This window comes from Adelges cooleyi, unplaced genomic scaffold, assembly GCF_023614345.1.
Source record: "Adelges cooleyi isolate 19-005CV unplaced genomic scaffold, UGA_ACOO_1.1 ACOO_flye_CR_arks_rails_tigmint_CR_PRNA_9, whole genome shotgun sequence".
NCBI lineage: Eukaryota > Metazoa > Arthropoda > Insecta > Hemiptera > Adelgidae > Adelges > Adelges cooleyi.
The window spans coordinates 5373539-5399798 of NW_026096579.1; the positions used below are offsets into that span (position 1 = coordinate 5373539).

Genomic DNA, 26260 nt, shown 5'->3' on the forward strand with positions numbered 1-26260 from the left:
TTACTTTATAATATTTATTATTTAATGTTATTATTTATAGTAAAAACGTGGTCGTTATTTTGTGAAAACCTAATTGATTACTTAACATGTTGAATTCACGTTTGTTTGGTGGAACAATTGGTGCGGTCCGTCCGAGTGAAAAACTACCTTTCGAGAGTTGTTTTGTGTAATTCAAAAAACATAAAAAAAAGATAAAATTATATTTTTTTGGGGTCGCTGAATTCAAATTTAAAATACAATTTAAAATAAATTCCGTATATTTGGGTTTAAAGCGACGTAGGCGGGAGGATTTTATGATTTATAAATAAACACTTATCAATAGTTTTAACATCAGTTGATAAACTAATAAAATTAATTGAAATTAGATCAATTAAATCTTAATAAGTGTATTTAATATAATTAATCTAAAATTCATACTTTTAAATGTTGGTTAGGCAACTATTGCGCTAAACAACGCGCGCCTCAATTATAGCAATTATTTACTTTTAAACAAACACCATAACTTTAATTGTCGGTAGTGTCATATAAATTTTTTTTCTTGTTTAAGATCATCATAAAGTATATTTTTTAATGTCGGTTTAGCAATTAAGTTTTAATACGCTTTTTTGTAGTGCTGAATTTCGTAAAAAACCATAATTAATAATGTTTTTTTAACAGAGAAAAATGGGGGAAGAGTAAAAATACATTATAATTAACCATTGCACAATATACTATAATGGAACGTAAATATTGAGTATTTTTATAGGTAATAAAACAGTAGGTCACTCAACTTTAACCCAGCAGTTAAAATTAAAACTGGGTATTTTTATAGACTGCAGTACTTGGTTAATAACTATAAAAAAATTTAGGTCTTTACGACCATTTTTAAAAAACGATTTTCAATCACCTTTTTCGGATTCTAGCCAATGTGGCCTGTTACGATAATATTTTAGGGCGTTTTTATACGTTTTACTTACTATAAACGTAAAGAGGGCGTCGCACCGACCAGACGACCAGTGGGTGACGGTCGACTTATTGCTGGTGTTTAATAACGATCTAGCTTGTATAACCGAGACAAAGAAGAAGTTCGAAGTAAAACTCTGACGCTGGTATGTGATTGTGGCGAAAGATTTAGCTGGCTACTAGCGTTGGTGGCTCTTGTAATTGACTGATGTTATAAATTGTCGCGAACAATACATGGTTAAGCCACTGTTGAGTGATGGGACGCACTTGAAATTAGTCTACTACCTACTTCGGTTACCGCGATAATAAAACCGCCATTATTAAAATTTGAATTGTAAATTTGTCATGCATTTTGTGTAATATGGTTTCGGTTAAAGATATTAGACACTACGTTTACTTGTACCGTGTAGCTGACAACTGAACTATACAAAACACACAATTTCTGCTAAATGTTTACGTGTCGGTACGTACGTCATAAACTGTTGTGCACACCAATTTTTATTTACCTACAAATTTGTATGCGCCTCTAAGCCTGTCGATTTTTTATCTTAAACAACTTGTTGTAATTTTAACCGTACTTTGAAACGCGTTCTCTGGCGTACATCGATCGAAATACATTTTAAATTTTCGCTTTTAATGTTATTGTAAAAATCGTTACAAACCTTTTAAAAATGAAATTTCGCATATAGGAATATTAAACTTACAAAAAATAACCTGAGTCTTCTATGAATACTTTAATCGGATTTTCTATTCAAAGTAGAAACATATATTTTTATACAAAAATAGGGCCTGTATACGTTTTAGAAGTTGAGCAAAAAAAATTACATATCAAAAATGTAGACCTCTCAATTCCGTGTCAATGTATATGTTTAAAATATTAAGCTTATCTAATCAAGTTGAAATGAAAAATTGTCTACGGGCCAACAGGCCTCAATAAATTCTAATGCGGTAGACGCCCCTCAATAATCAACCCATAATATAATAATAAATAAAACATCATATGATCTCTTTTTTACATTTAACGCCCGTTACTAAAACCTATCAGGGCTTTGGCGGTTCAGATTTGGCATTTTTGTCTTTTTGACCGATATCATAGCGATACGCTACAGTTTGTATTGTTATTGAACGTTAATATCATTTGAAAAAATGTACATCACATTTTGATGTGTCTTTGTAAAAATATTAGATCAACAAAAAAGAATACATTTGATTCTCATATACAAATTAGTTGAGTTACAAGTTATGTGCTTAAAAATAATTACTTGGGTGGATACGTTAAGAGTTGATCGTCTGTCTAAAAAAAAGGAATGCCATAGTTACCCATACATTGTAAGTAACAAAAAGAGAAAAAAAAATATTCCATGCAAATTCGGAATTAATTTGACGATATTGAAAAATTTTGAAACGCCGTATTTTAAATTGAATTATATGAAAATTTTTTGGTGTTTTTCAAAAAAAAAATAATAAATATGTATATAATAAAAGTACATTATTGTAAATACATTACCTTTTCAGCTACGCATTAAAATGATTACAATTTTAATTAAAAATAAAAAATACCCTAGGTTTTACATGTGAAAACTGTTTGATATTAAAAACAATGTTGTTCATCAATAACAATGATGATACACAGCCATTCATGTGTTCATTCATTTTGTTTACATAAAACTCGTACAATTTTTTTTGTGTAATCGCTGTATCTTTTCAATGCGTCTGTATCTAATGTTTGGTACTCCGGTTGACACTTAGAGATAACATAGTCCTGCATGAGAACCTTTGATAATTCGTCGTAGCAACTAAGGCCGTCTTGTATCGCGGCTGAACATTCCACTACGCTGCGTTGGGTGAGAAAATTTCGGATCTTTGCCACGTTCCCGTGAAATTCGTCCAAACCTATATCGTCACCGACAGTGGAATGTATGTATTCCAATGCGCGCATCACCTTAAACTCGACATTAAGTAGTAGGTTTTGTAATATTGATATACGACCGATAGTTATACAGTTTTAAATATAAGTTAAAACAAGATTTTTAGTATTTCAAGAAACAATACATGCCATTTAAATTTATTATAAAATGTAGTCATTATTAATTTAATAATGATTAAAAAATTATAATTAGAGCAAAAACTACAAGTAAAAAAATACTCATTTATTGTGTTTTCCTCAAATTTATAAAAATTTGTTGTTTCTGAATTACTTTATTCAATTAATTTTAAAACCAATTTCATAATTACGGCAAAAGATCAAAATCTTTAATAAGGTATAAATTGTAAAATTGTACTTTATTTAAAATCTATTATGAGAATTAGAGGTGTTGTTTCTTGAGCAATGTGTTTATGCTATAAGCAGAGTTGGAAAAACTATAGAGCGCTATTAACTTAAACTGAAACTTAAATGGCAATGTATATATTTAATTACCTTTTTAAATTAAAAATAATTTATTGAACAATTTTACTGGTCAATAACCAGTTTTGAACATCCTATCAAACCGTTAGTACTCAAAGATCTCGCTGCTGCCAAGGTAATTCAGGGAGGGGTTCAACAAGTTTCTCCTCTTTCTGAACTGTCTGTGGCAATTCAATCTTATTTATATAACTTTTAAATTCCGTTTTTATTTCATTTTTGTTATTTATTGGAACATACTACTACTTAATTAAACAAAATTAGTTTTGAAAATTAACTAATAATAGAATATTTAATTAATGATGTATTAAATAAAATATTATTAATATTAAATGTTTTAGTTTTAGAAATTAAACTATTTGCATTATAAATTACGCTCACAAAATATTAAATAAGCAAATATTTATAGTAATGCATAGGTACCATAAATACAAGTTTAAATATCTCAACCCATATAACATATGTTTAATGTTAAGTTATTTTGAACATAGTATAACCGTTATTTGGGCATTATAATTTAAATATTTAAATATGAATGTTTATAGAACACAGTATAGATGTTTAAATTGTAATATTTAAATTAAATATTATTAGTAATCTTACTATAACCTTAAATTAAACTTAAATATCAAACATAAAAACCTTTATATTCATATAATGCTCAGTTGATATTTTAATTTAAACGTTTAATTACTGTTGTTGGCTAAACATCCATACAAGTTTTTATAATATATGTTACTTCAATATAAATCTGCTAATATAAGATAAATATAGTTAAAGGATTAAATTATAAATACATAACTTTTGATGTTCATACAACATTTAACCCACGTAATTAATCGTCATATTAAAATTCTGATACTTCTATCGTAGTTAGCACAAAAAACCACATATTTCAGTGTAAAAAAAATTATTAAAAATAAAATGTACAGGTTGGTAAATCATATTGTATAAAGCGAGCTACTTGTACACGTGTAATATAGGCAGTTATGGCGATCTCGGCCCAATGACGTCACGCGGCTATTCTAAATATCCTATAATATCTCCTTAAAAAATAATTTTTTTTGCATCGGATTTTGACCAAATCGTTTTTAATAGTTCTTACCACAATAAATTAAAATGTAATAATAATTTTAAGAAAATTGTGCTGTGTGCTCCTTTAAATAAGGCACCTATGGCCTTATGCTCCAAAAGTTTCTTTATGCATACATATAATATATTATATATATATTCTCCGTAGCAATTATCGCACATCTGACATTATAACTTATACGGCCGCCGCCGGTAATACGAAATTATTTTTAGAGGTACTACGAAAACCTGTTAATTTTTATATGTGCGATCCACAGCACTATATTTTAAATATATACATAATATATTAAATCTCTTGTAACAACACCTTATCTTAATTGTGACGGGTCGCGTCCCAGCACAATCACATAGCATCATCATCATCGTCCTATTTATATATAAATTTTAATGTTGATACTGATTAATTTTGCGTCGCACCAAAATTTTTCCTTTTTCAAGGATACATTTTTTTCTCGAAATTAGATAACATTACTTGAGAAATCAATTTTCCTATAATGTTGCTTTAACAAATTTTAGGGGACTTTAAAATTCTAATATTGGTATAATAAGTCTCGCTTCATGATATTGCAGTTTGCGATATTTATATTAGTATTTTACTACTAATATAATTTATATATATATATATATATATCCAAATTTAAAATAATATGGCTTGTTATTTATAAATTCGTAAAATAACTAAGTAGGGGCGGGCGGATGAGGCTATAAGCTGCCGCATATATTTATCCCAAAATATGGGCTATAGAAACATTGAGTAAGTATTAAGGTTATCTTAAAATGAAAAATCGTTATAAATATAGTCTTTTATCAAAGTTGTAGTAAGCTTTAATTTTTAACATTTATTGAGTGTTAAATTTTTATATTCATACAACGTGACTTTTTGGTCCAAATTTGTTCTACAAAACATTGTATAAATGTTACATTAATGTTATTTAATGGAATTTTAACTCAATTCAAACGTTTATTTAATCATTAAAGTTACTTGTTTTCCGTTTGTTTAATGTTGTATAAGCATTTTTTTTGCTTAGTGGGAATATTCAAAATCTTAAAATATTATTATAATTTTATATAACTTTTAAACTCTGTTTTTATTTAATTCGTGTTATTTATTTAAACATAACACTACTTAAGTAAACAAAATTTGTTTTCAAAACTTTTACGTTTAAAAATAAACTTATTATAGAATAAATGTTTTAATTTCCGAAATTAATCGTGATTAGTATAATCCCGATAAAATAAAATAATTTGCAATGTTAATAACGCTCACAAAATATTAAAAAGGCAATATATTTTATAGTATTTCATAACAAATTTAAGTTTATTAATATTTAAAATTAGTGTATAAAGAAGAAAATTAAACTATAATACAGTCAACAACTAGTCGAATAATAATAATAATAATATTTAATGCCGCATAATATCAGAGCTGATAGGAAATGAACTCATAACAAACTAACCGTGTGTTGTTTACACATTTATAACATACAACAAAAATGTATAATAATTATCAAAATCGTTTTAACGTTGGAGACTTGTAATAATTTAACTAGTTCGATGATAAAAGATGTTGTTTTTGTTTTCAAATATTTTCTTATTTTGGACATTGGTGTTTAACTGGAACTGTTTGAACAAGCATACAAAACAATAAATCAAAACAAGTATTCTTCTTATTTTTAATAAATAATACAACTTAAATCGTGTTTTAATACGTGTTTCATAATCGGGTTTTTCCGTTTAAGAAAATGAATATACAATTATCTAGAAAAGTAATGATAAAGGTTTTAAATTTTGAATGTAAAAATACCGATACGGGTTTAAGGTAAATAAAACGCAAAAAAAATATTACTACCGTGTGTTGTTTACGCATTTATAACATACAAAGAAAGATCAGAGCATAAAATAAAACCTTACATATTATGGTTTGGAAACCTAAATTTGGGCCTCAGAGCAATCTAGTGATCACAGATAAAAAAACTAACATCGATAAGAGCATTGTATCTAATGGCAATTATGTGCTTTATAAATTTTTAGTTTTAGGGTGGGTATGATTTGTTTTACATTTATTATATATTTTTTTTAATTTATTCACTTTTGTTATCTCTGGTGAAACCAGTTGACATTGATTACTTCAACTAAACAATTTTTAGTCGTTAGATAAAAGAAGTCTTCTATATTGGAATCTATAATGTAAGAGTGACTAAAGAATTAAATGGTTAATTTATGGTGGCCCAGGAAGATTTGACATTGAAAAAACTTTTGTTCTAATGAATAATTTTAAGATTTTTTTTTTAAATAATTTATACTCATTTGCGCTATGAGCACCATGTATTTTATTGCACTTAACTATTTTACTTTTTAAAATTATTTTTTTTATTAGCTTTCTATTTAAAAATTCAAGATAGCCATTTTGTTAAGAATAATTTGCTGAAAATTTCAACTGCTCGATAACCAGATTTGGACAATTACTTTTTAAGTTACTAAAAGTTAAAGAATAGGATGGGAGGTGGAGTGCGGTAGAATAAGCGCGTAGAGCCATTTTTATCTGCGCGCATTTCTCTACCGCACTTCACCTCCCATCCTACCTTGGAAATTGACTACGGAAAAAGTGTAATTCTACCAAAAGAGCCCGAAACGTCGGCTTAAAACTAGGGACATGGATATAATATCTGAAACTCATCCGTATGAATTTTTGACCTTCTAACCAATTTTACCATAATTATGCCACTGGCCTCTATCGTGGGGGTGTGTGTGTGATACGAAAACGTTGATTTTTTTGCAGGCGATGAAACGAAAAATTCTAAACGGACCATTCCGTTTTCAATAGTTATTTCCCTTGCATGTATTACCTCGATGTCGAACAAAGAACGCTTTGATTGAAATTAAAAATATTATATGTATAGATGTTTTTTACGTCATTCTGTTAGGACCCTATCGCTTCGCTGCCAGTTATTGACGAACACTTGGGAATACCGTACGTCATGTAATTTTGTACGGCATGTCCAGCGACGGACTTTTGTTCAAGGTGTTGTCTAATGAAGACTATTTTGCTGAATATTTAGGGCGATTTCTAAGAAAAATTGATATTTTTATTCTTTTCAAAATAATTGTGAAAATAAGTAAAATTGTTTATAAACACAGTCGAACAATCGATGACGTTTAGTAACTATACTTTTGGCGATGGTTTTTTTTTTTGCAACACAGCTGCGACGGCTCACAATGCAAGCATAAAAAATTATACGTCTTTGGTGATATAATATATGCAATGGTCAAATTGTAAAATTTGTTACCTACATTTTTTTTTATGTAACTTATAAAATGTTGTTACGGTAAATCGTTTCAAAAATTTCTCTATCGTATTTTTTTTAATACTTAATAATACAGAATCCTTGATAGCAATTTAAAACATTTTTTTTTCATCTAAACATGTTTAGGCAGGCATAAACAAAAAAGATTACCATTCAAAATGGTTTTAAAGATAAAAAAAATAGATACAAAGTTGACTTTAACTTAGTATAGTTGCATTTATGCGGTCTATGAAATCGTCTCTTGTTATCACTTAATTAACGTAAACTTTTTCCATGTAAACTAGTTTATGAAAATAATAAAATTGATCTAAAAAAGTTCATTTACTACAGAGCTTTAAATTTGTAAATCAAATACTTTTTGAATTAATTGCTTAAGAGGACGCTACCCACCCGTAATTTATCCGCAAAAAATGGCTTTGCGGGGGACAAGAATGTGAAGGCGGTATTTACAGTAGCCGTATACAATTTTTACAATGGATAGAGAAGAACTTTATATACGGGGTAGCGATTTTAGTTTTTTGATAACTTAATCACAATTAAAATTATTTCTTCGTGAAGATTCTATTTTTTTTTTCAATTTTCATTTGCTTATAAAAAAATATTAAGTATAGATATCAAACAAATAAAATTGCTACCCCGTAGATAAAGTTCTTCTCTATACATTGTGAAAATTTGTTAAATCTACTGTTAATACTGCCTTCACATTCTTGTCCCGCGCAAAGCAGTTTTGATGGGGAAAAATAGTAATTTATCCTATAGAAGTGATTGTGATAGTCTGACGAAAAAAATGGCAATCAATAAAGTATCCTCATTACTGTATTAATGAGTATATAATATAGTTCAAATTTTAATTTAGGATTTTTCAAAAAATTGCCTATACTTTACTCCTTAGAAATGGCCTGGGTAGCGTCCTGTTAATAAAAATAATGTATATTTTTAATAATTCTCGTAATATTAAAAAAAAAAAAATCTACTTTCTGACGCCGACTGAGCAAGCGTTTTAATTGGACTAACCAGACAAAGTGGGGGTAGCGAAGAGCCGTCTTACCATCTACAATAGTGTCCGATTGGTTATCCTATGTAAACACAATATATTGCAAAAGGAGTGTAACTTGCAATTTAAGTAAATGCGGCTAGTGGAGGAGAGTCACAAAACTCACTACATAAAGTCAAACCGATCATAAACTGTACTAGTGATTTTTTGAGTTTCTCACACATAACTTAACCTATAAGGTTTATCAAACAACTACAAAGTAAGTAACATTTAAAATTTTTTTTTTGGTATGTTTTAGAGTGCAATCGTCATTTGAAAATTAACTGCACGTAATTTCATTAGCGTTTTAAACTAAGTTTATTTTTTATTGTATTATTTTATTGATCGATTAGCTCTGAATAATTAACTTTGAATTATTAAAGTCTTAGGTCGAAGTAATGGTAGAGTGTTGTGTTATTTTTATCTGCCCGCAATATTCAACCGAACTTGCCCTCCCGTCCTGATTTCAAAACTTTTTTAATTTTAAAAGTAATTATTGCAGACAGGTTACCGACTAGTTAAAAAAAAATGTTCTGCAATTTACTATTTAAGTTTCGGAAGTAAGTAGCGTCATATACAAGAACTGTTTGATTAAAATATTTTTATTTCTTGTATTTTTCGATAATAATTTAAATTTACTGTAGAACAAAAAAATACATTTTGCTAAATAACAAATATTTAATTAACAAGTAATAAATAAAACATGTTTGGCCTGTGGCTGATGGGTATACCGCGAGCACACGATCGGACGTTGTCTAATATAAAAACTGATATCACGGCAACCGATCACGGATAACAAATTTTATTATATTATAAACAAGAACTTAAAATTGAATATCTCATAAATTGGTACCATGTATTTTTATCGAAAAGATTCTATGCATTAATACTGCTCAGTTTGCCGGAAACGTATATATCACAGCACATTATTTTGTACAAAACTGGAAACTAATATCGATAATTAATATGGATTTTTTTTTGCTGAGTAAATAATATAAGTCGTGATATTAATCAATAAATATTTGATTAATTCATAAATTAATTTGTTATTTTGTTTTTTAAGTGTTCTTTTTCATAATATACTTGAACATTTTTTTAAAAAAAATTTAAGTACTTAAAAACTGAAAAACAAATTCAAAATTTTATTCAATTTTTTAAGGTCAAAATTTCAAAACTTTTTTTTTTATTCTGATACATCATACTATACTTGTTTGATTTATAACTTTTTTTTAACAATTTTGTATGTGTAGGTAACCACTAGTTTGACATTTTACCTATAAGTGAAAAGTAATTATACTAAGTAAGTATATTACAAAAGTGTTTTATAAAAAAGTAGCAAATGTTTTACATACATATTAATAAGTGCTGTACAAATTTAAGAATTTTAGGTTCATGTGGTAAACAGTTATATGCTCTAAAAATATCACTATTTATTAAAATGTCAAACTAAAAGGTTACCTATACATAAAAAAATGTCAAAATTGTTAAAAAAAAGTCATGAATCAAACAAGTATAGTATGGTGTATGAGAATAAAAAAAAAAGTTTTGAAATTTTAACCTTAAAAAATTGAATAAAATTTTGAATTTGTTTTTCAGTTTTCAAGTACTAAAATATTTGAAAAAAAATTGTTCAAGTATATTATGAAAAAGAACACTTAAATTAAATGATTTCAGTGAAAGTTCCATTACAAAATCATAATTAGACATTAAGTAACGTGATCGTAAACTTAAGGTGATTTCACAACAAATATCAGGAATATCATCGCCTAAGTCCCAAAAATTTTTTAAAAAATGTTTTCTTCATTTTTTTGTTTTATGGAATTGTTAGCATAGGATATGTAAGTTTGAGGCATTTCAAAAATCCACTCGCACACACATTAGGTGATTTGTTATGGAATGATCCTATTATTGTTTTTTTTTTTGTTATAGGTATTTTTTTGGTAATGAACTCAAAAATGCGTCTTCGTTGTGTCGTGTTATTTGCAATTTATTCCTTTGGCCTCATCGTAAGTGCAACATTTTATTAAAAAAATAAAAAATATGAATATTATTCAAAAATGTATAAAACTATTTCTGTGGCTTGGAGCAAGAAGGGCCAATGTCAATTTTGTGCATAAAAAAGTTGGACCGCTAATTGCAAAAATTGAATCATTCTTTATACACTGTGAAAAAATCACACTCTGAGGCCAAAAAATGAATTACTCATGAAGAGTTTTGATAATAAAATTAACATAGAGCCTAATGGAAAATAAAAACTTCAAAGCTCATTTTCCGAAAGTTCCAAAAAGTAAAATTTACCTTTCTTGCTCCAAGCCACAGATTTGTACTTATTATTATACTTTTTGTGTTAAATAATAATTTAAGTTAAAACGACTGGTATGATATCATGGAAGCTATTTAGGTATCCTAATATACTAGGCATTCACTAATTCCCAGAACCTCTAAAATTTATTTGACCTTTCACAGAAGCTACAAAACTGTTATACTATAATACTATTGATATTTGAGGACAGTCGTTGGGAACTCTATAATAATACTAATAGAACTAATTATAGTATGTATGTCTTTCAGATTTTATTAGATGCTGGGTCTCCCTCGGATGAAAAATCCTCAGAGCTGAAGCGGGTGAACCAGTCCGAGGTGGCGGAGCCCTTGGATGAAGAAAAGGTGTACGAAGTCTCGGACGATAATGGTCATCCTCTAGATAATCTTAAACGCAGGCTTCTTAAGCCTTATTTAATCAGATGCTTTTTCTTCGATAGGAATACTAGTCGTTGTAAGTATCTAAATCATTATTTTGGTTTATTTTTGTATGATACGCAAAAGGAAGTGTAGGTTAATTAAATTGATCCGATTTCCATTCTGTAGATACCACTGTGTCTTTTTTTTTTAGTGCGGATTTAGGAAACCTATATTAATTTAATTCTCAGTGGATTTTACAAAAACTTAATCGTTAAAAAATATACATTTTGAAAATACTTGCTGTAAACATGGTCTAAAAATATGGCAGAAAGTAGATTTAAAACACATACATAGTAATTAAATTTAGAATGATGTATTTTAAAACATCCGATTAAACTATTTTGTTATCAAGAAAAACTCAATTCTTTCAAAATAATTTTTTGGTATTTTATTGTACATTCTACAGAATAATATTAATTATTTGTTTTTGTGGATTTTAATATCTATATAACCCTCTACTTGTGGTTGACTCTAAATTGGTTGATGATCAGGCTAAGCCGGTTTGAAATCACTGTATAAAATTCTACGTAGATTAATGAAAATCGAGGGGTTTTTCTGACTCATTTATATTTAATATAATTACGAGACTGAACTTAGCGAAATAAGTTTTATTTTATGGCACAGTTAACTTATAAATTATACATTATTATAACTGTTTTTAAAATGTTTTTTCATATTTGTGCACAGATGACACAACCAATTTACATCCATTGTACTTTGAAGCCGTTGTACAAGCAGCAATTAAAATACAAAACCGGAAAGAAGATCAATCAAGAGAAGCAAGAGAACGGTTAATAATTGCAACACAAGGTATGGTTCTCGGATTAAAGAATGTTCCGGCAAAGTATATACCCAAAAACATAGTGCATTGTTTATGGGAAAATAATAAGGAATTCATAAACGATGAAAAAGAGAGACTTCTAAATCAAATAAAAGGTATCGTCGAAAACTTTGTAAAAGACTTTAATACAAAATTGAACAAAATATATTAATTCAACATTTTATTATTTTGTCATATATTAGATATTAAACGTCATATTGTACACTATTGGACTTATGGATTTTAATTTTTTTTATACGTAGTTCAATGGGTGAATTACAATATTGATATTCTAAAAATCATACCCTATAGCATTTCATATCCAAACGTAGTTCAATAGCTAATGAATATTATAGTATGAGAACGGTCCCCGCTTGCTTACTAGATACTTTTGGTGAGACATTACTATTATTGTGAAAAGTAAACTAGTAAATACAACTAGTATTCCAATAAATATTTTGATTTCCCTTAAAAACCGTATGGATACAGCCAAAAATACACCTGTACAACAAAGTCAAGAATGGGCTATAACTCTACATACTTACTTAAAAGATAGAGATGTGACCTAAATAATTGCATCGATACAGCAGAGTAGGGAACCGAAAATACTAGTCTAGCGAAGAAAAACTTTGTGACACCACAAGAGTGTGTTCGATGCAAAGCGAGAAGGTATTGGTTTTACTCTGATGTGTGTTTTTTTTTTTATCTGTATACACTGTAACTTTTTTAATACTGGACCAATTCCTTCGAATAGCAACTCTATAAATCGCAAATTTCATCTAGTTGGTACTTGAGGAGGGGGGAGGAGGGTTAAAGTTGAAAAAGTTTACTTCTTTACAGACGAAATTTGAAAAAACCAAAAAAAACCGTACGAGTTTTTAACTTTTACTGGCTATAGTTTTGAGAAAAAGAGTCGGATCGAGTTGATATTTATAAGCAATATTTATTTGGTATGTCCGCGCACGTCAGTTGTGTTAAATTTAAATTAAACCCATTTCCCAACCCCCCTAAAGAGGATTCAAGTTTTTGTTTTTTTAGTTTTTTAGCCGTAATTTTAAGACCCTTAAGTTGAAAAATTTTCAGTAGTTAGAACTCATATATTCATAACATGTTGAACGGAAAACAAATTCGGCACTACAGATTTTCTTTAATTGCCGGAAAACTGTGTTTTCGCAGATTGCGTATATTTTAACAAAAAACACTTAATATCAAAAAAAAAAATTTATCAAATCATTAAAACAATTTTATGTAGATCTATGCAGAATGATACTATTAAGTTTTGTGCTCAAGTTACACTTTTGACTTAAAGTTAACACAAATTCAATTTTTTTTTTAACGTAAGTTCTTTCTAGCTGATTAAAATTGAGAACTAATATTAAATTCGTAATCGCTGACCCCAAAAACATATAATTTGACCTCCTTTGATGTCTTTTACACAAAAATCCAGAAAAATGTTTTAGCTTCGATGCAAAGCGAGAAGGTATTAGTTTTACTCTGATGTGTGTTTTTTTTTTATCTGTATACACTGTAACTTTTTTAATACTGGACCAATTCCTTCGAATAGCAAATTATGAAGAGGACTGTTGTTTTTTGGATTCAGATTAAGTGTTGGTTTTTATGCAGTATACCGCCCCAAAATGTATTTTATATTACACATTTTTTTAAATGAACACTAATGTTTTGCATATTGTTATACTGTTATTCATTTAAAGAGATTCACGCTTGATTGTTTAAATTATCTTATATTAATCTGCTTCGTGCTAATTTTAATTTTTTAGTTTATGAACTTGTAGTTCTAATTTTGTATAAAATATTTCATTATTTTATTACTATGTTCAAATTAAGATATATTTTAACAATAATTAAGTCATGAATAATAATACTTTATGTTATGACTAGATCAAATCTCGTGAACATTTAAGAATATGATACTGCTCCTATACTATTATTAAAAAAACACAATTTATTAAAATCTCATAAACTGTTGTAAACACCAATTTTTATTTACCTAAAAATCGTTATGCGCCTCTAAGCCTGTCGATTTTTTATCTTAAACAACTTGTTGAAATTTTAACCGTACTTTGTAACGCGTTCTCTGACGTACATCGATCGAAATACATTTTAAATTTTCGCTTTTAATGTTATTGTAAAAATCGTTACAAACCTTTTAAAAATGAAATTTCGCATATAGGAGTATTAAACTTACAAAAAATAACCTGAATCTTCTATGAATACTTTAATCGGATTTTCTATTCAAAGTAGAAACATATTATATTTTTATACAAAAATAGGGCCTGTATACGTTTTAGAAGTTGAGCAAAAAAAATTACATATCAAAAATGTAGACCTCTCAATTCCGTGTCAATGTATATGTTTAAAATATTAAGCTTATATAATCAAGTTAAAATATATATAATATAATAATATAATATTATATTATATTATACTACAATTTTAGCCAGAAACTTGATTGTACATAATTTTTTAATCTTCTTGGCCTTTTTTTTTTAAATTATAATTCCGAAACTAATCTAAATTTATTCGGTACTTTAACAAGACATAAAAATGTTCTATCGTGGTTGCACTCAGCTGAAAAATGGCTGATATTTTTCTGTTATGCACTACAGCTAATTCCCACACCCAACCACATCTCTGTGTGATAACGCTTTTTTCGGATATGTGCCAGAGCTAAGACATGAAAATGTCAATACTTAAGTGTTGTATTATATTATATGATTCAATATACCGTGAATCGTTTTTTGACATTTTCATGTCTTAGCTCTGGCAAATAACCGAAAAAAGCCTTATCAAAAAAGCGTAACGAAAAGAAAGTTTTTCAGCCGAGTCTGCAACCACGAAAGAGCATTTTCATGTCTCGTTGAAGTACCGAATAAATTTAGATTAGGTGTGGAATTAGAATTAAAAAAAAAAAATTATATGGAGCTTCCAGTTACAGCATAAGGCCAAAAAGATTAAAAAATTATGTACAATCAAGTTTCTGGCCAAAAGTAACCAAACATAGAGAATTAAACTATTTTGAATTTATTATTTAGTTCTAATTTGAACGTTGAACGTACAACATATCTCTTATCTACTATATCTTACCCCTCTCCCCTACCCACTATCTCCCGTCCCTATCACTCACCCCGATCTCCCACTCTATCCCTACTCCCTAATCTCCCCCTATCTCCCCCCTATGTCCCTCCTTATCACTCACCCCTATCTCTCACCCTTATCTCCCACCCCTATCTCCTGATAACAACCCCAACCCCCTTCCCACCCTCACCCATTATCTCCCACCCCTAAAGGGGCATTTACTCAAAACAGTTTAAGGGCCCAATTTCTCTATGAACTGTTTTAAGTCAGATAATAAACATTACAATTTTAGCCAGAAACTTGTCGTTTTAATATACTAGCTTGTTACTGCTTGTTAATATACTATATCATTATCTATAATTCCACCACTACTCTAAATTTATTCAGTACTCAACGAGACATGAAAATGCTTGTTTGTAGTTGCAGATTCGGCTGAAAAACTTTTTGTGCAGCCCTTGATCCGGCGTGTCCCGGATTTGAATTTTCAAAATAAATACCCAGCGTCTTAGGTCCACTGATGCTTTATTTGTTGACGTGATTCATTCATCTGCAGGCACGGGATGTTATTCAAAATCGATTGGACACGCTGACTTTCGCCCCAACGGTGGAAAGACGCCTCAACCAGGATGTTTCAATGGGTTTCAGCCTATGGATATGTTCAAAGCCAGTAAATGTATGTGTTTCACGTTAATACAGTTTTTTTTTTGGCCGTTATAAGCATAGTAATGTTAGATTAGCTGCTATGGTCCAAAAATTACCAAAATATGCCCTTCCAAATTTGGTTTTCTTTCAAAAACAGTTTAACTAAAGAAAGATAATAAACTCATACATATGTTACATGTAGTCGAATTTAATTCACGCTATTTTACAACAACTTTTAAAGAAATATATCTTGTATATTAGAATCATCCATGAGTAGCACCGGGAAACTGGACAGATAATATGACATTTTAACGTCATGCCGGTGTTTGCTAGCGACGTTGTCGATATTACAATTATTACAAAAAAAAAATAAACAAAAATACATAGACATTGTAAACATATTTATATACAAGTCTTGATAATAATTTTTTTTTTTTATATATTTAAATATATGTGTGTAATGGCTTAGCTGTATATTTTATCGTATTACTTTTTCTTCTTGTTACAGGTTGTGTTAAAAATTTCAGTTACCGCCAATCAGTTTTATTTTATTCCGTCTCAAAATTGTACTTGTTCATTGTTGAGTTGTCACTTTGGTGATTTTGGTTTCAACGACTGGGCTGAAGCAAGCTCTCCGGAGAAAGATGTGAACTTTATACAATTGGCTGACATTGTAGGAAATGCTTCATCTGCAGAAATATTGCCCCAACAACTCAAGTTTAAAAAAAATTGAAATACAAGATAACTAAATGTAGTACATATGTGACTACTTTTTAATCTAGTCTGTTACTTTTACAACATAAGTATTAAGTAGTAGGTTTTGTAATATTGATAGTTATACGACCGATAGTTATACAATTTTAAAAATAAGTTAAACAAGATTTTTAGTATTTCAAGGAACAATACATGTCATTCAAATTTATTATCAAATGTAGTCATTATAATTTAATAATGATTATAAAATTATAATTAAAGCAAAAACTACAAGTAAAAAAATACTCATTTATTGTGTTTTCCTCAAATTTATAAAAATTTGTTGTTTCTGAATTACTTTGTTCAATTAATTTTAAAACCAATTTCATAATTACGGCAAAATCTTTAATAAGGTATAAATTGTAAAATTGTACTTTATTTAAAATCTATTATGAGAATTAGAGGTGTTGTTTCTTGAGCAATGTGCTTATGCTATAAGCAGAGTTGGAAAAACTATAGAGCGCTATTAACTTAAACTAAAACTTAAATGGCAATGTATATATTTAATTACCTTTTTAAATTAAAAATAATTTATTGAAAAATTTTACTGGTCAATAGCCAGTTTTGAATAATTATTTTTAAAGATTTATATGTTTATAATTTAGGACCAAAGGTGGAGTACAATTGATAAATGTGCAATGATAAAAATACTTCTTCTCTCTACCCTTCCTCTCGTCCTAAATTTCTAAACTTTAATAACTATAAAACTATTAATTCAAAGTTGGTTATCGACCGGTCAAAATGTTCATCAAATTATTCTCCATTAAAAGATGATATATTTTTGTTTAAAATTAGAAAAATACCTAAATAGGACAAAGAAGAATACAAATTTTAAACCTAAGTTTTTATCAATAATTATATGCCATATTTATATTAATGTCCAATATTGTGCGTATTGTAGTAAACTATTCGCATTAGAAACGTCTAAAAATATCAATTTTTTTTTTAAGAAACTTGTCCAACTCTGATTTTTAAAAACTAATAATTATTATCTGATTGTGGCAGGTCGGTTAAGTATATTACAACTTTTTAATTTATTATTAAATTATAGTTAAAAAAAATAGATTCAAATATTTTATTAATAATCTGGCGTACATGAAGTAATTTACTGCTGTTTTTTGATTATTTTGAATATGTTTATTGACTGTCTAGACTTAGAACTAGCTATAAAATGAATTATTTGTATTAAATTAGAGATGTGTATAAAATATATTTTTAAGTTTTACTTGAAAATATTCATATGTAAATTCACAAACAATGAAATAATTGTATATTATTCATAATGAAAAATCAAATATTTGCTTTCACGAAAATGATCTATTGCAATTTATCCTGATGTCGGTTATTATGAAGTTTAATAATTCATAAAATTAAATAAATGCTTCCCTTTATTCATATGGTAATAATAGTCTATACATATAATTTCAGATAGATTATAATGTTTAAATCTAAGAGTATTAAATTTCTTTTATGTATTAAATAAAATAATTTATAAATAATACATTTTATATTTGTTCTTCCTAATTTGTATTACTTAATTCAACTTTTTTATTTTTTGATTGATGTATGAAATGTTTTATTTAAAACAAATTATTAAAGGTGCTATTCTTTTTTTTGGCATTTTAATTCTATAATTTATACGAAGACATGTTTAACAAAGAAACTAGTTTTTATTTTATTTGTGTGGTTTTCAAATACTTTATAAAAAGTTCTTTTATACATCACAAATATAACTTTCATTACATTTTTCAAAATATTTTCAATTATTTTTGAATAAAAAATATTTGTTTATTTTTAATATTTGCTTTATATATACTATTCCCATTCCTAATTATCAGTATTTTATTTTATTTAGCTCTTTATTTTTTTGAATACGACTATGTATGATATATATGTCGTGATTTTATTAACTGTAATATTTATTAATATTGTCATGACCAATTTTGTTTATTAGAGATACTGTTTGAGATACATTATATATTATAATAATGACTGTTGATTATTTTATATATTTGTTTAATATTTGGATGTACCTATACATATAGGTACATCCAGGTGTATTATATGTTTGTATTAAAATGTATGTTAAGTACCAATTTAATTTGTAAAAAACATTTAATCATTGCTTAAAGGAATAATATACGAAATATCAACGTTATTTATACCAATGTATATCCTAATTATATACGTAAATTACACGAAACATTTACCATTTTTATACTAATAATATACAAAATAAACACGTAATTTCAAACAAAAATACACGGTTTTTATTCCAAAATTCTACGAAACTTACATAAATTATACGTTTATATTACACGTATAATCTACAAAATATAAACGTTATTAAAAATTAAATTTAAATAGTTTATGTTCTAAAAATCTATACATCATTTATACTATCTATCTTAAACATAAAATATGCGAAATATAAACGCAATTTAAACTTAGTTTTACACGAGTTTTACACCAAAATTAAGCGTACCTAATATACATATTTTACGCCAAAAATGTACGTGTATACGTGTTTTTTTTCGGTGCAACACACATTGAATATCGTCAGTTTGACCCAAAAATATCTATTACATGTCCCAACATCAACATATATTATATGTATATTCGGATATGATATACATATATTTGTCTACTGGGAATGAATATCTATTCTCAATAAATACATTTTTACTGCTACAAACAATACATAATTTTCAAAGTTTGTAAAACAAACATCACAAATTTAATACAATAATAAACTATTTTATACAACCTAGTATAATTTTTTAATTATATAATTATTACAGCTTTTTCTTCACAACTATAGACATTTTTTTTTTAAAGATAAAATAAAATGCAACAATTTCAACTATGGCGTCAAATGTATATTTTGTAAGTAGAAGTATTGGGGTTTCTTCAATTTACAAAAGACAGCTACATAATAATTGTTACATGTTAATTTAAAATTATACTAAAATCTGTATATCTTAAAATATATAAAGAAAAAAAGGTATTAGTCTTAAACAAATCCACATGTCTTATTGTTGTACTGCAAATCTAGAATTAATCAATGGATTTTGTGCACTTCAGGCTTCTACATTCTTGTCATACGAGAGTCCATCGTATTGCCACTATTACAAAGTGTTCTAATACCTGGCAATGATAATAAATTATTAACTCATGAAATTTAGGAAAAATAAATATTTCTGTTCAAAATAATAATAGGTACTTACTTTAATAACATCTGTTCAGGTTTTACAATCAATATCTTACTTATGTGTGTAATTAATTAATGTGTACTTATAAATTTTAATTTTTTATGGTCAATTAACAATAATCAACAGAAAAAACTGTTAGTATCACCAAAATGCTTTAAATATGTAAATTATAACATGTAAAATAGTGTATCATAACTACATACACCTCAGTATTAAATAAAAACAAATTAGATAGGTACTGCACTTATTGCACTTCAGTAAATATGCTTCAATCAAATGAAAAAAATCAAATAGGTTATAATAATCTAGTCTTTTTCGATGATAATAAGATACGAATCGACTCAAAAGTGGCAATACCGCCTAATGACGTCATCTTGGGTACTTGCACGTTTGGTTAGGCACTTCATAAATACATAACTTTTGATGTTCATACAACATTTAACCCACGTAATTAATCGTCATATTAAAATTCTGATACTTCTATCGTAGTTAGCACAAAAAACCACATATTTCAGTGGAAAAAAAAATTATTAAAAATAAAATGTACAGGTTGGTAAATCATATTGTATAAAGCAAGCTACTTTTACACGTGTAATATAGGCAGTTATGGCGAGCTCGGCCCAATGACGTCACGCGGCTATTCTAAATATCCTATAATATCTCCTTAAAAAATAATTTTATTGCATCGGATTTTGACCAAATCGTTTTTAATAGTTCTTACCACAATAACTTAAAATGTAATAATAATTTTAAGAACATTGTGCTGTGTGCTCCTTTAAATAAGCAGCTATGGCCTTATCCTCCAAAAGTTTCTTTATGCAGACATATAATATATTATATATATACGAGTATATATTCTGCGTAGCAATCATCGCACATCTGACATTATAGCTTATACGGCCGCCGCCGGTAATACGAAATTATTTTTAGAGGTACTACGAAAACCTGTTAGTTTTTATATGGGCGATCCACAGCACTGCAGATTAAATATATACATAATATATTAAATCTCTAGTAGCACCATCTTATCTTAATTGAGACGGGTCGCGTCCCAGCCGCTCGAACCTCAGAGTAATAATAATACCGAATTCATCGCAATAAAATAATTTAACAATAGCTATTATACCTAATATGAAAACGTGTTTTACATATTATGTGCGTAATCACAATATGTCGCACACGACACGACAGCTGCCCTGCAGCTCTCAGCACAATCGCATAGCATCATCGTCATCATATTTAAATATAAATTATAATGTTTATACTGTATTCTAATATAATATAAAATATCAATTAATATATAATATTTCTACTATTTCGTCAGTTCTTTAGGGGTGCGCCGCCCCAAAATTTTTCCTTTTTCAAGGGTACATTTTTTTTCTCGAAATTAGATAACATTACTTGAGAAATCACTTTTCCAAATAAAAGTTCAAGTTAAAGAAAATAACGATCACAAATAAAACTATATTTCTTATAATAACTTTATTATTTTATTAATGGTTTTCTATGTATATAAAACGAGTGTTTATATAATTACATTAAACTTACATGTTTTTAATTTGAGTTTAATTGTATTGTTTACCTACAATTCATATTATTTCGATACTTCATTTGAAGCATGATATAGTTTTACATTTAGTATTTATTTGTTGTGGGTGTATATTTATGAAATCCTAAAAATATTATCACATTAGCTTTAACAAATTTTTAGGGGACTTTAATATTCTAATATTGGTAAAATAAGTCTCGCTTCATGATATTGGAGTTTGCGATATTTATATTAGTATTTTACTACTAATATAATTTATACATACAATATATATATATATATAATCTATATATCCAAATTTAAAATAATATGGCTTGTTATTTATAAATTCGTAAAATAACTAAGTAGGGGCGGGCGGATGAGGCTATAAGCTGCCGCATATATTTATCCCAAAATATGGGCTATAGAAACTTTGAGTAAGTATTAAGGTTATCTTAAAATGAAAAATCGTTATAAATATAGTCTTTTATCAAAGTTGTAGTAAGCTTTAATTTTTAACATTTATTGAGTGTTAAATTTTTATATTCATACAACGTGACTTTTTGGTCCAAATTTGTTCTACAAAACATTGTATAAATGTTACATTAATGTTATTTAATGGAATTTTAACTCAATTCAAACGTTTATTTAATCATTAAAGTTACTTGTTTTCCGTTTGTTTAATGTTGTATAAGCATTTTTTTTGCTTAGTGGAAATATTCAAAGTCTTAAAATATTATTATAATTTTATATAACTTTTAAACTCCATTTTTATTTAATTTATGTTATTTATTTAAACATAACACTACTTAAGTAAACAAAATTTGTTTTCAAAACTTTTACGTTTAAAAATAAGTTTATTATAGAATAAATGTTTTAGTTTCAGAAATTAATCGTGATTAGTATAATCCCGATAAAATAAAATAATTTGCAATGTTAATAACGCTCACAAAATATTAAAAAGGCAATATATTTTATAGTATTTCATAACAAATTTAAGTTTATTAATATTTAAAATTAGTGTATAAAGAAGAAAATTAAACTATAATACAGTCAACAACTAGTCGAATAATAATAATAATAATATTTAATGCCGCATAATATCAGAGCTGATAGGAAATGAACTCATAACAAACTAACCGTGTGTTGTTTACACATTTATAACATACAATAAAAATGTATAATAATTATCAAAATCGTTTTAACGTTGGAGACTTGTAATAATTTAACTAGTTCGATGATAAAAGATGCTGTTTTTGTTTTCGAATATTTTCTTATTTTGGACATTGGTGTATAACTGGAACTGTTTGAACAAGCATACAAAACAATAAATCAAAACAAGTATTCTTCTTATTTTTAATAAATAATACAACTTAAATCGTGTTTTAATACGTGTTTCATAAACGGGTTATTCCGTTAAAGAAAATGAATATACAATTATTTAGAAAAGTAATGATAAAGGTTTTAAATTTTAAATGTAAAAATACCGATACGGGTTTAAGGTAAATAAAACGCAAAAAAAATATTACTACCGTGTGTTGTTTACGCATTTATAACATACAACGAAAGTTAAGAGCATAAATAAAACCTTGCATATTATGGTTTGGAAACCTAAATTTGGGCCTCAGAGCAATCTAGTGATCACAGATAAAAAAATAAATATCGATAAGAGCATTGTATCTAATGGCAATTGAGTGCTTTAAGAATTTTTAGTTTTAGGGTGGGTATGATTTGTTTTACATTTGTTACATTTTTGTTTTAAATTTTTATAAATTGGAATATTCTCTTCTATATCGGAATCTATAATGTAAGAGTGACTAAATGGTTCATTTATGGGAACAAAGAACGCTTTGATTGAAATTAAAAATATTATATGTATAGATGTTTTTTACGTCATTCTGTTAGGACCCTATCGCTTCGCTACCAGTTATTGACGAACACTTGGGAATACCGTTAATCGAATACATAGTCGCCGTGGGCGCCATATCCGCACTCACAACAACGTAATTTCGTTTAACCAAAATTTTTATAATAATAATGATTTAGTGTTTACAGCATATGAGAAAATTGAAATTGTTCGGACGTCTACTGCAGTTTAATAGGTGCCATTTTTCCTCTGCTCCGAATTGTGTGCGTCATGTCCAGCGACGGACTTTTGTTCAAGGTGTTGTCCACAGTCAATTAAGTGTTTCCAATTATTATAAAAAAATTAGAAATGCGATTTTCTTAAGAGACAATGAAAAGGTGCACGTGTATTAATACAAAGTGTTTGTTTTATGATGGTTTATTATTTTTCATCGATGCGCAAAAAGTAGTTAAAGAAAACGAATATAGCAAAATACCGACTGAAAACGTATAAAATCTATTCTTGGGGTCTAAAAAGTCCATCGAAGGTCGAATTTTTAAACTTAAATGGTACCATATACAAATAATTAACTTTTTTAATGAAGACTATTTTTCCGAAAATTTGGGGCGATTTCTAAGAAAAATTTATATTTTTATTCTTTTTGCAATAATTGTGAAAAAAATTAAAATTTTTTATAAGCTCAGTCGAACAATCCATGACGTTAGTTGACAGTTAGTAGCTATACTTTTGGCGATGGTTTTTTTTTTGCAACACAGCTGCGACGACTGACAATGCAAACATAAAAAATTATACGTCTTCGGTGAAAATAATATATGCAATGGGCAAATTGTAAAATTTGTTACCTACATTTTTTTTTTGTAACTTATAAAAAGTTGTTACAGTAAATCGTTTCAAAAATTTCTCTATCGTATTTTTTTAATATTTAATATTACAGCATCCTTGTTAGCAGTTTAACATTTTTTTTTTCATCTAAACCTGTTTAGGCAGGCATAAACAAAAAAAGTTACCATTCAAAATGGTTTTAAAGATAAAAAAAATATATACAAAGTTGACTTTGACTTAGTATAGTTGCATTTATGCGGTCTATGAAATCGTCTCTCGTTATCACTTAATGAACGTAAACTTTTTCCTTTAAGTAAGTAGTAACCCCCAAAAGAATCAAACGACGTCAAGTCGGTGCTCCTCGGTGGCAACACAATATCTGGCCTAATTTCCTGTCTGCCTTGTTATTTTTTTATTCAAGAAATATGTGATACAGAAATTCTCCGACGGCATTTCTGTGGTGAGGCGGTGCGCCGTTCATCGTAGACCACATTGTGTTCTGTAAGGAATATTGAAATTTAATCGAGAGAAACGGACTAATAGGAAAGACTCTGATGGTGTCGGTTGAATAACAATAAGCAATATACATTTTATATTCTTAATAAATAAAAAAGTTAGACTACAAATTGTTAAACAAATTGAGGAATTTATTTGGCGGTTTCAAAGACAACCCAATTTTTTATTAAAATAAAACTATAAAAAAAAAGCTGAGTAATTTATCATAATTTTAATAAATTTCTATTAAATAAAAAATAAACAAATTATTTTTTTAATAAAAAAAAAGATTTAAATGAAAACTGGACTAAGAAAATAATTAAATTGATCTAAAAAAGTTCATTCACTACAGAGCTTTAAATTTGTAAATCATAAACAAAATATTTCCCCCCGTATGTTCATACTTTTTGAATTAATTGCTTAATAAAAAAAATTTATATTTTTAATAATTCTCGTAATTTTAAAAAAAAAAAAATCTACTTGCTAACGCCGACTGAGCAAGCGTTTTAATTGGACTAACAAGACAAAGTGGGGGCAGCGAAGAGCCGTCTTACTATCTACTAAAGTATCCGATTGGTTATCCTGTGTAAACACAATATATTGCAAAAGGAGTGTAACTTGCAAAGTGGAGGAGAGTCACGAAATTAACTACATAAAGTCAAACCGATCATAAACTGTACTAGTGATTTTTTGAGTTTCTCATACATAACTTAACCTTTAGGTTTATCAAACAACTACAAAGTAAGTAACATTTAAAATTTTTTTTTTTGGTATGTTTTAGAGTGCAATTGTCATTTGAAAATTAACTGCACGTAATTTCATTAGCGTTTTAAACTAAGTTTATTTTTTATTGTATTATTTTATTGATCGATTAGCTCTGAATAATTAACTTTGAATTATTAAAGTCTTAGGTCGAAGTAATGGTGGAGTGTTGTGTTAATTTTATCTGCCCGCAATATTCAACCGAACTTGCCCTTCCGTCCTGATTTCAAAACTTTTCTAATTTTAAAAGTAATTATTGCAGACAGGTTACCGACTAGTTAAAAAAAAATGTTCTGCAATTTACTATTTAAGTTTCGGAAGTAAGTAGCGTCATATACAAGAACTGTTTGATTAAAATATTTTTATTTATTGTATTTTTCGATAATAATTTAAATTTACTGTAGAACAAATAAATACATTTTGCTAAATAACAAATATTTAATTAACTAGTAATAAATAAAACATGTTTGGCCTGTGGCTGATGGGTATACCGCAAGCAAACGATCGGACGTTGTCTAATATAAAAACCGATATCACGGCAACCGATCACGGATAACAACTTTTATTATATTATAAACAAGAACTTAAAATTGAATATCTCATAAATTGGTACCATGTATTTTTATCGAAAAGATTCTATGCATTAATACTGCTCAGTTTATCGGAAACGTATATTTCACAGCACATTATTTTGTACAAAACTGGGAACTAATATCGATAATTAATATGGATTTTTTTTTGCTGA

General features: G+C 27.7%; 1 protein-coding gene across 35 annotated transcripts in view; it reads left to right on the forward strand.

Annotated features, from left to right (window-relative positions):
• LOC126846503 (uncharacterized) overlaps positions 1–26260 on the forward strand; it is a 123051-nt gene that overhangs the window by 28052 nt on the left and 68739 nt on the right. For 2 of the 35 annotated variants that reach the window (XM_050585972.1, XM_050585974.1), the window contains exons 6-9: positions 11348–11552; positions 12206–12454; positions 15988–16107; positions 16585–17620. The exons of 28 other annotated variants lie outside the window; for them this stretch is intronic. In XM_050585972.1, coding sequence (XP_050441929.1) covers positions 11348–11552; positions 12206–12454; positions 15988–16107; positions 16585–16676 — 666 coding nt within the window. In that variant the 3' untranslated portion in view covers positions 16677–17620. Of the gene's footprint in view, positions 1–8841; positions 8997–10705; positions 10783–11347; positions 11553–12205; positions 12455–15987; positions 16108–16584; positions 17621–25361; positions 25495–26260 lie in introns of those variants that run through there. 5 more of the 35 variants (XM_050585965.1, XM_050585969.1, XM_050585964.1 and 2 more) reach the window with 4 other exon arrangements.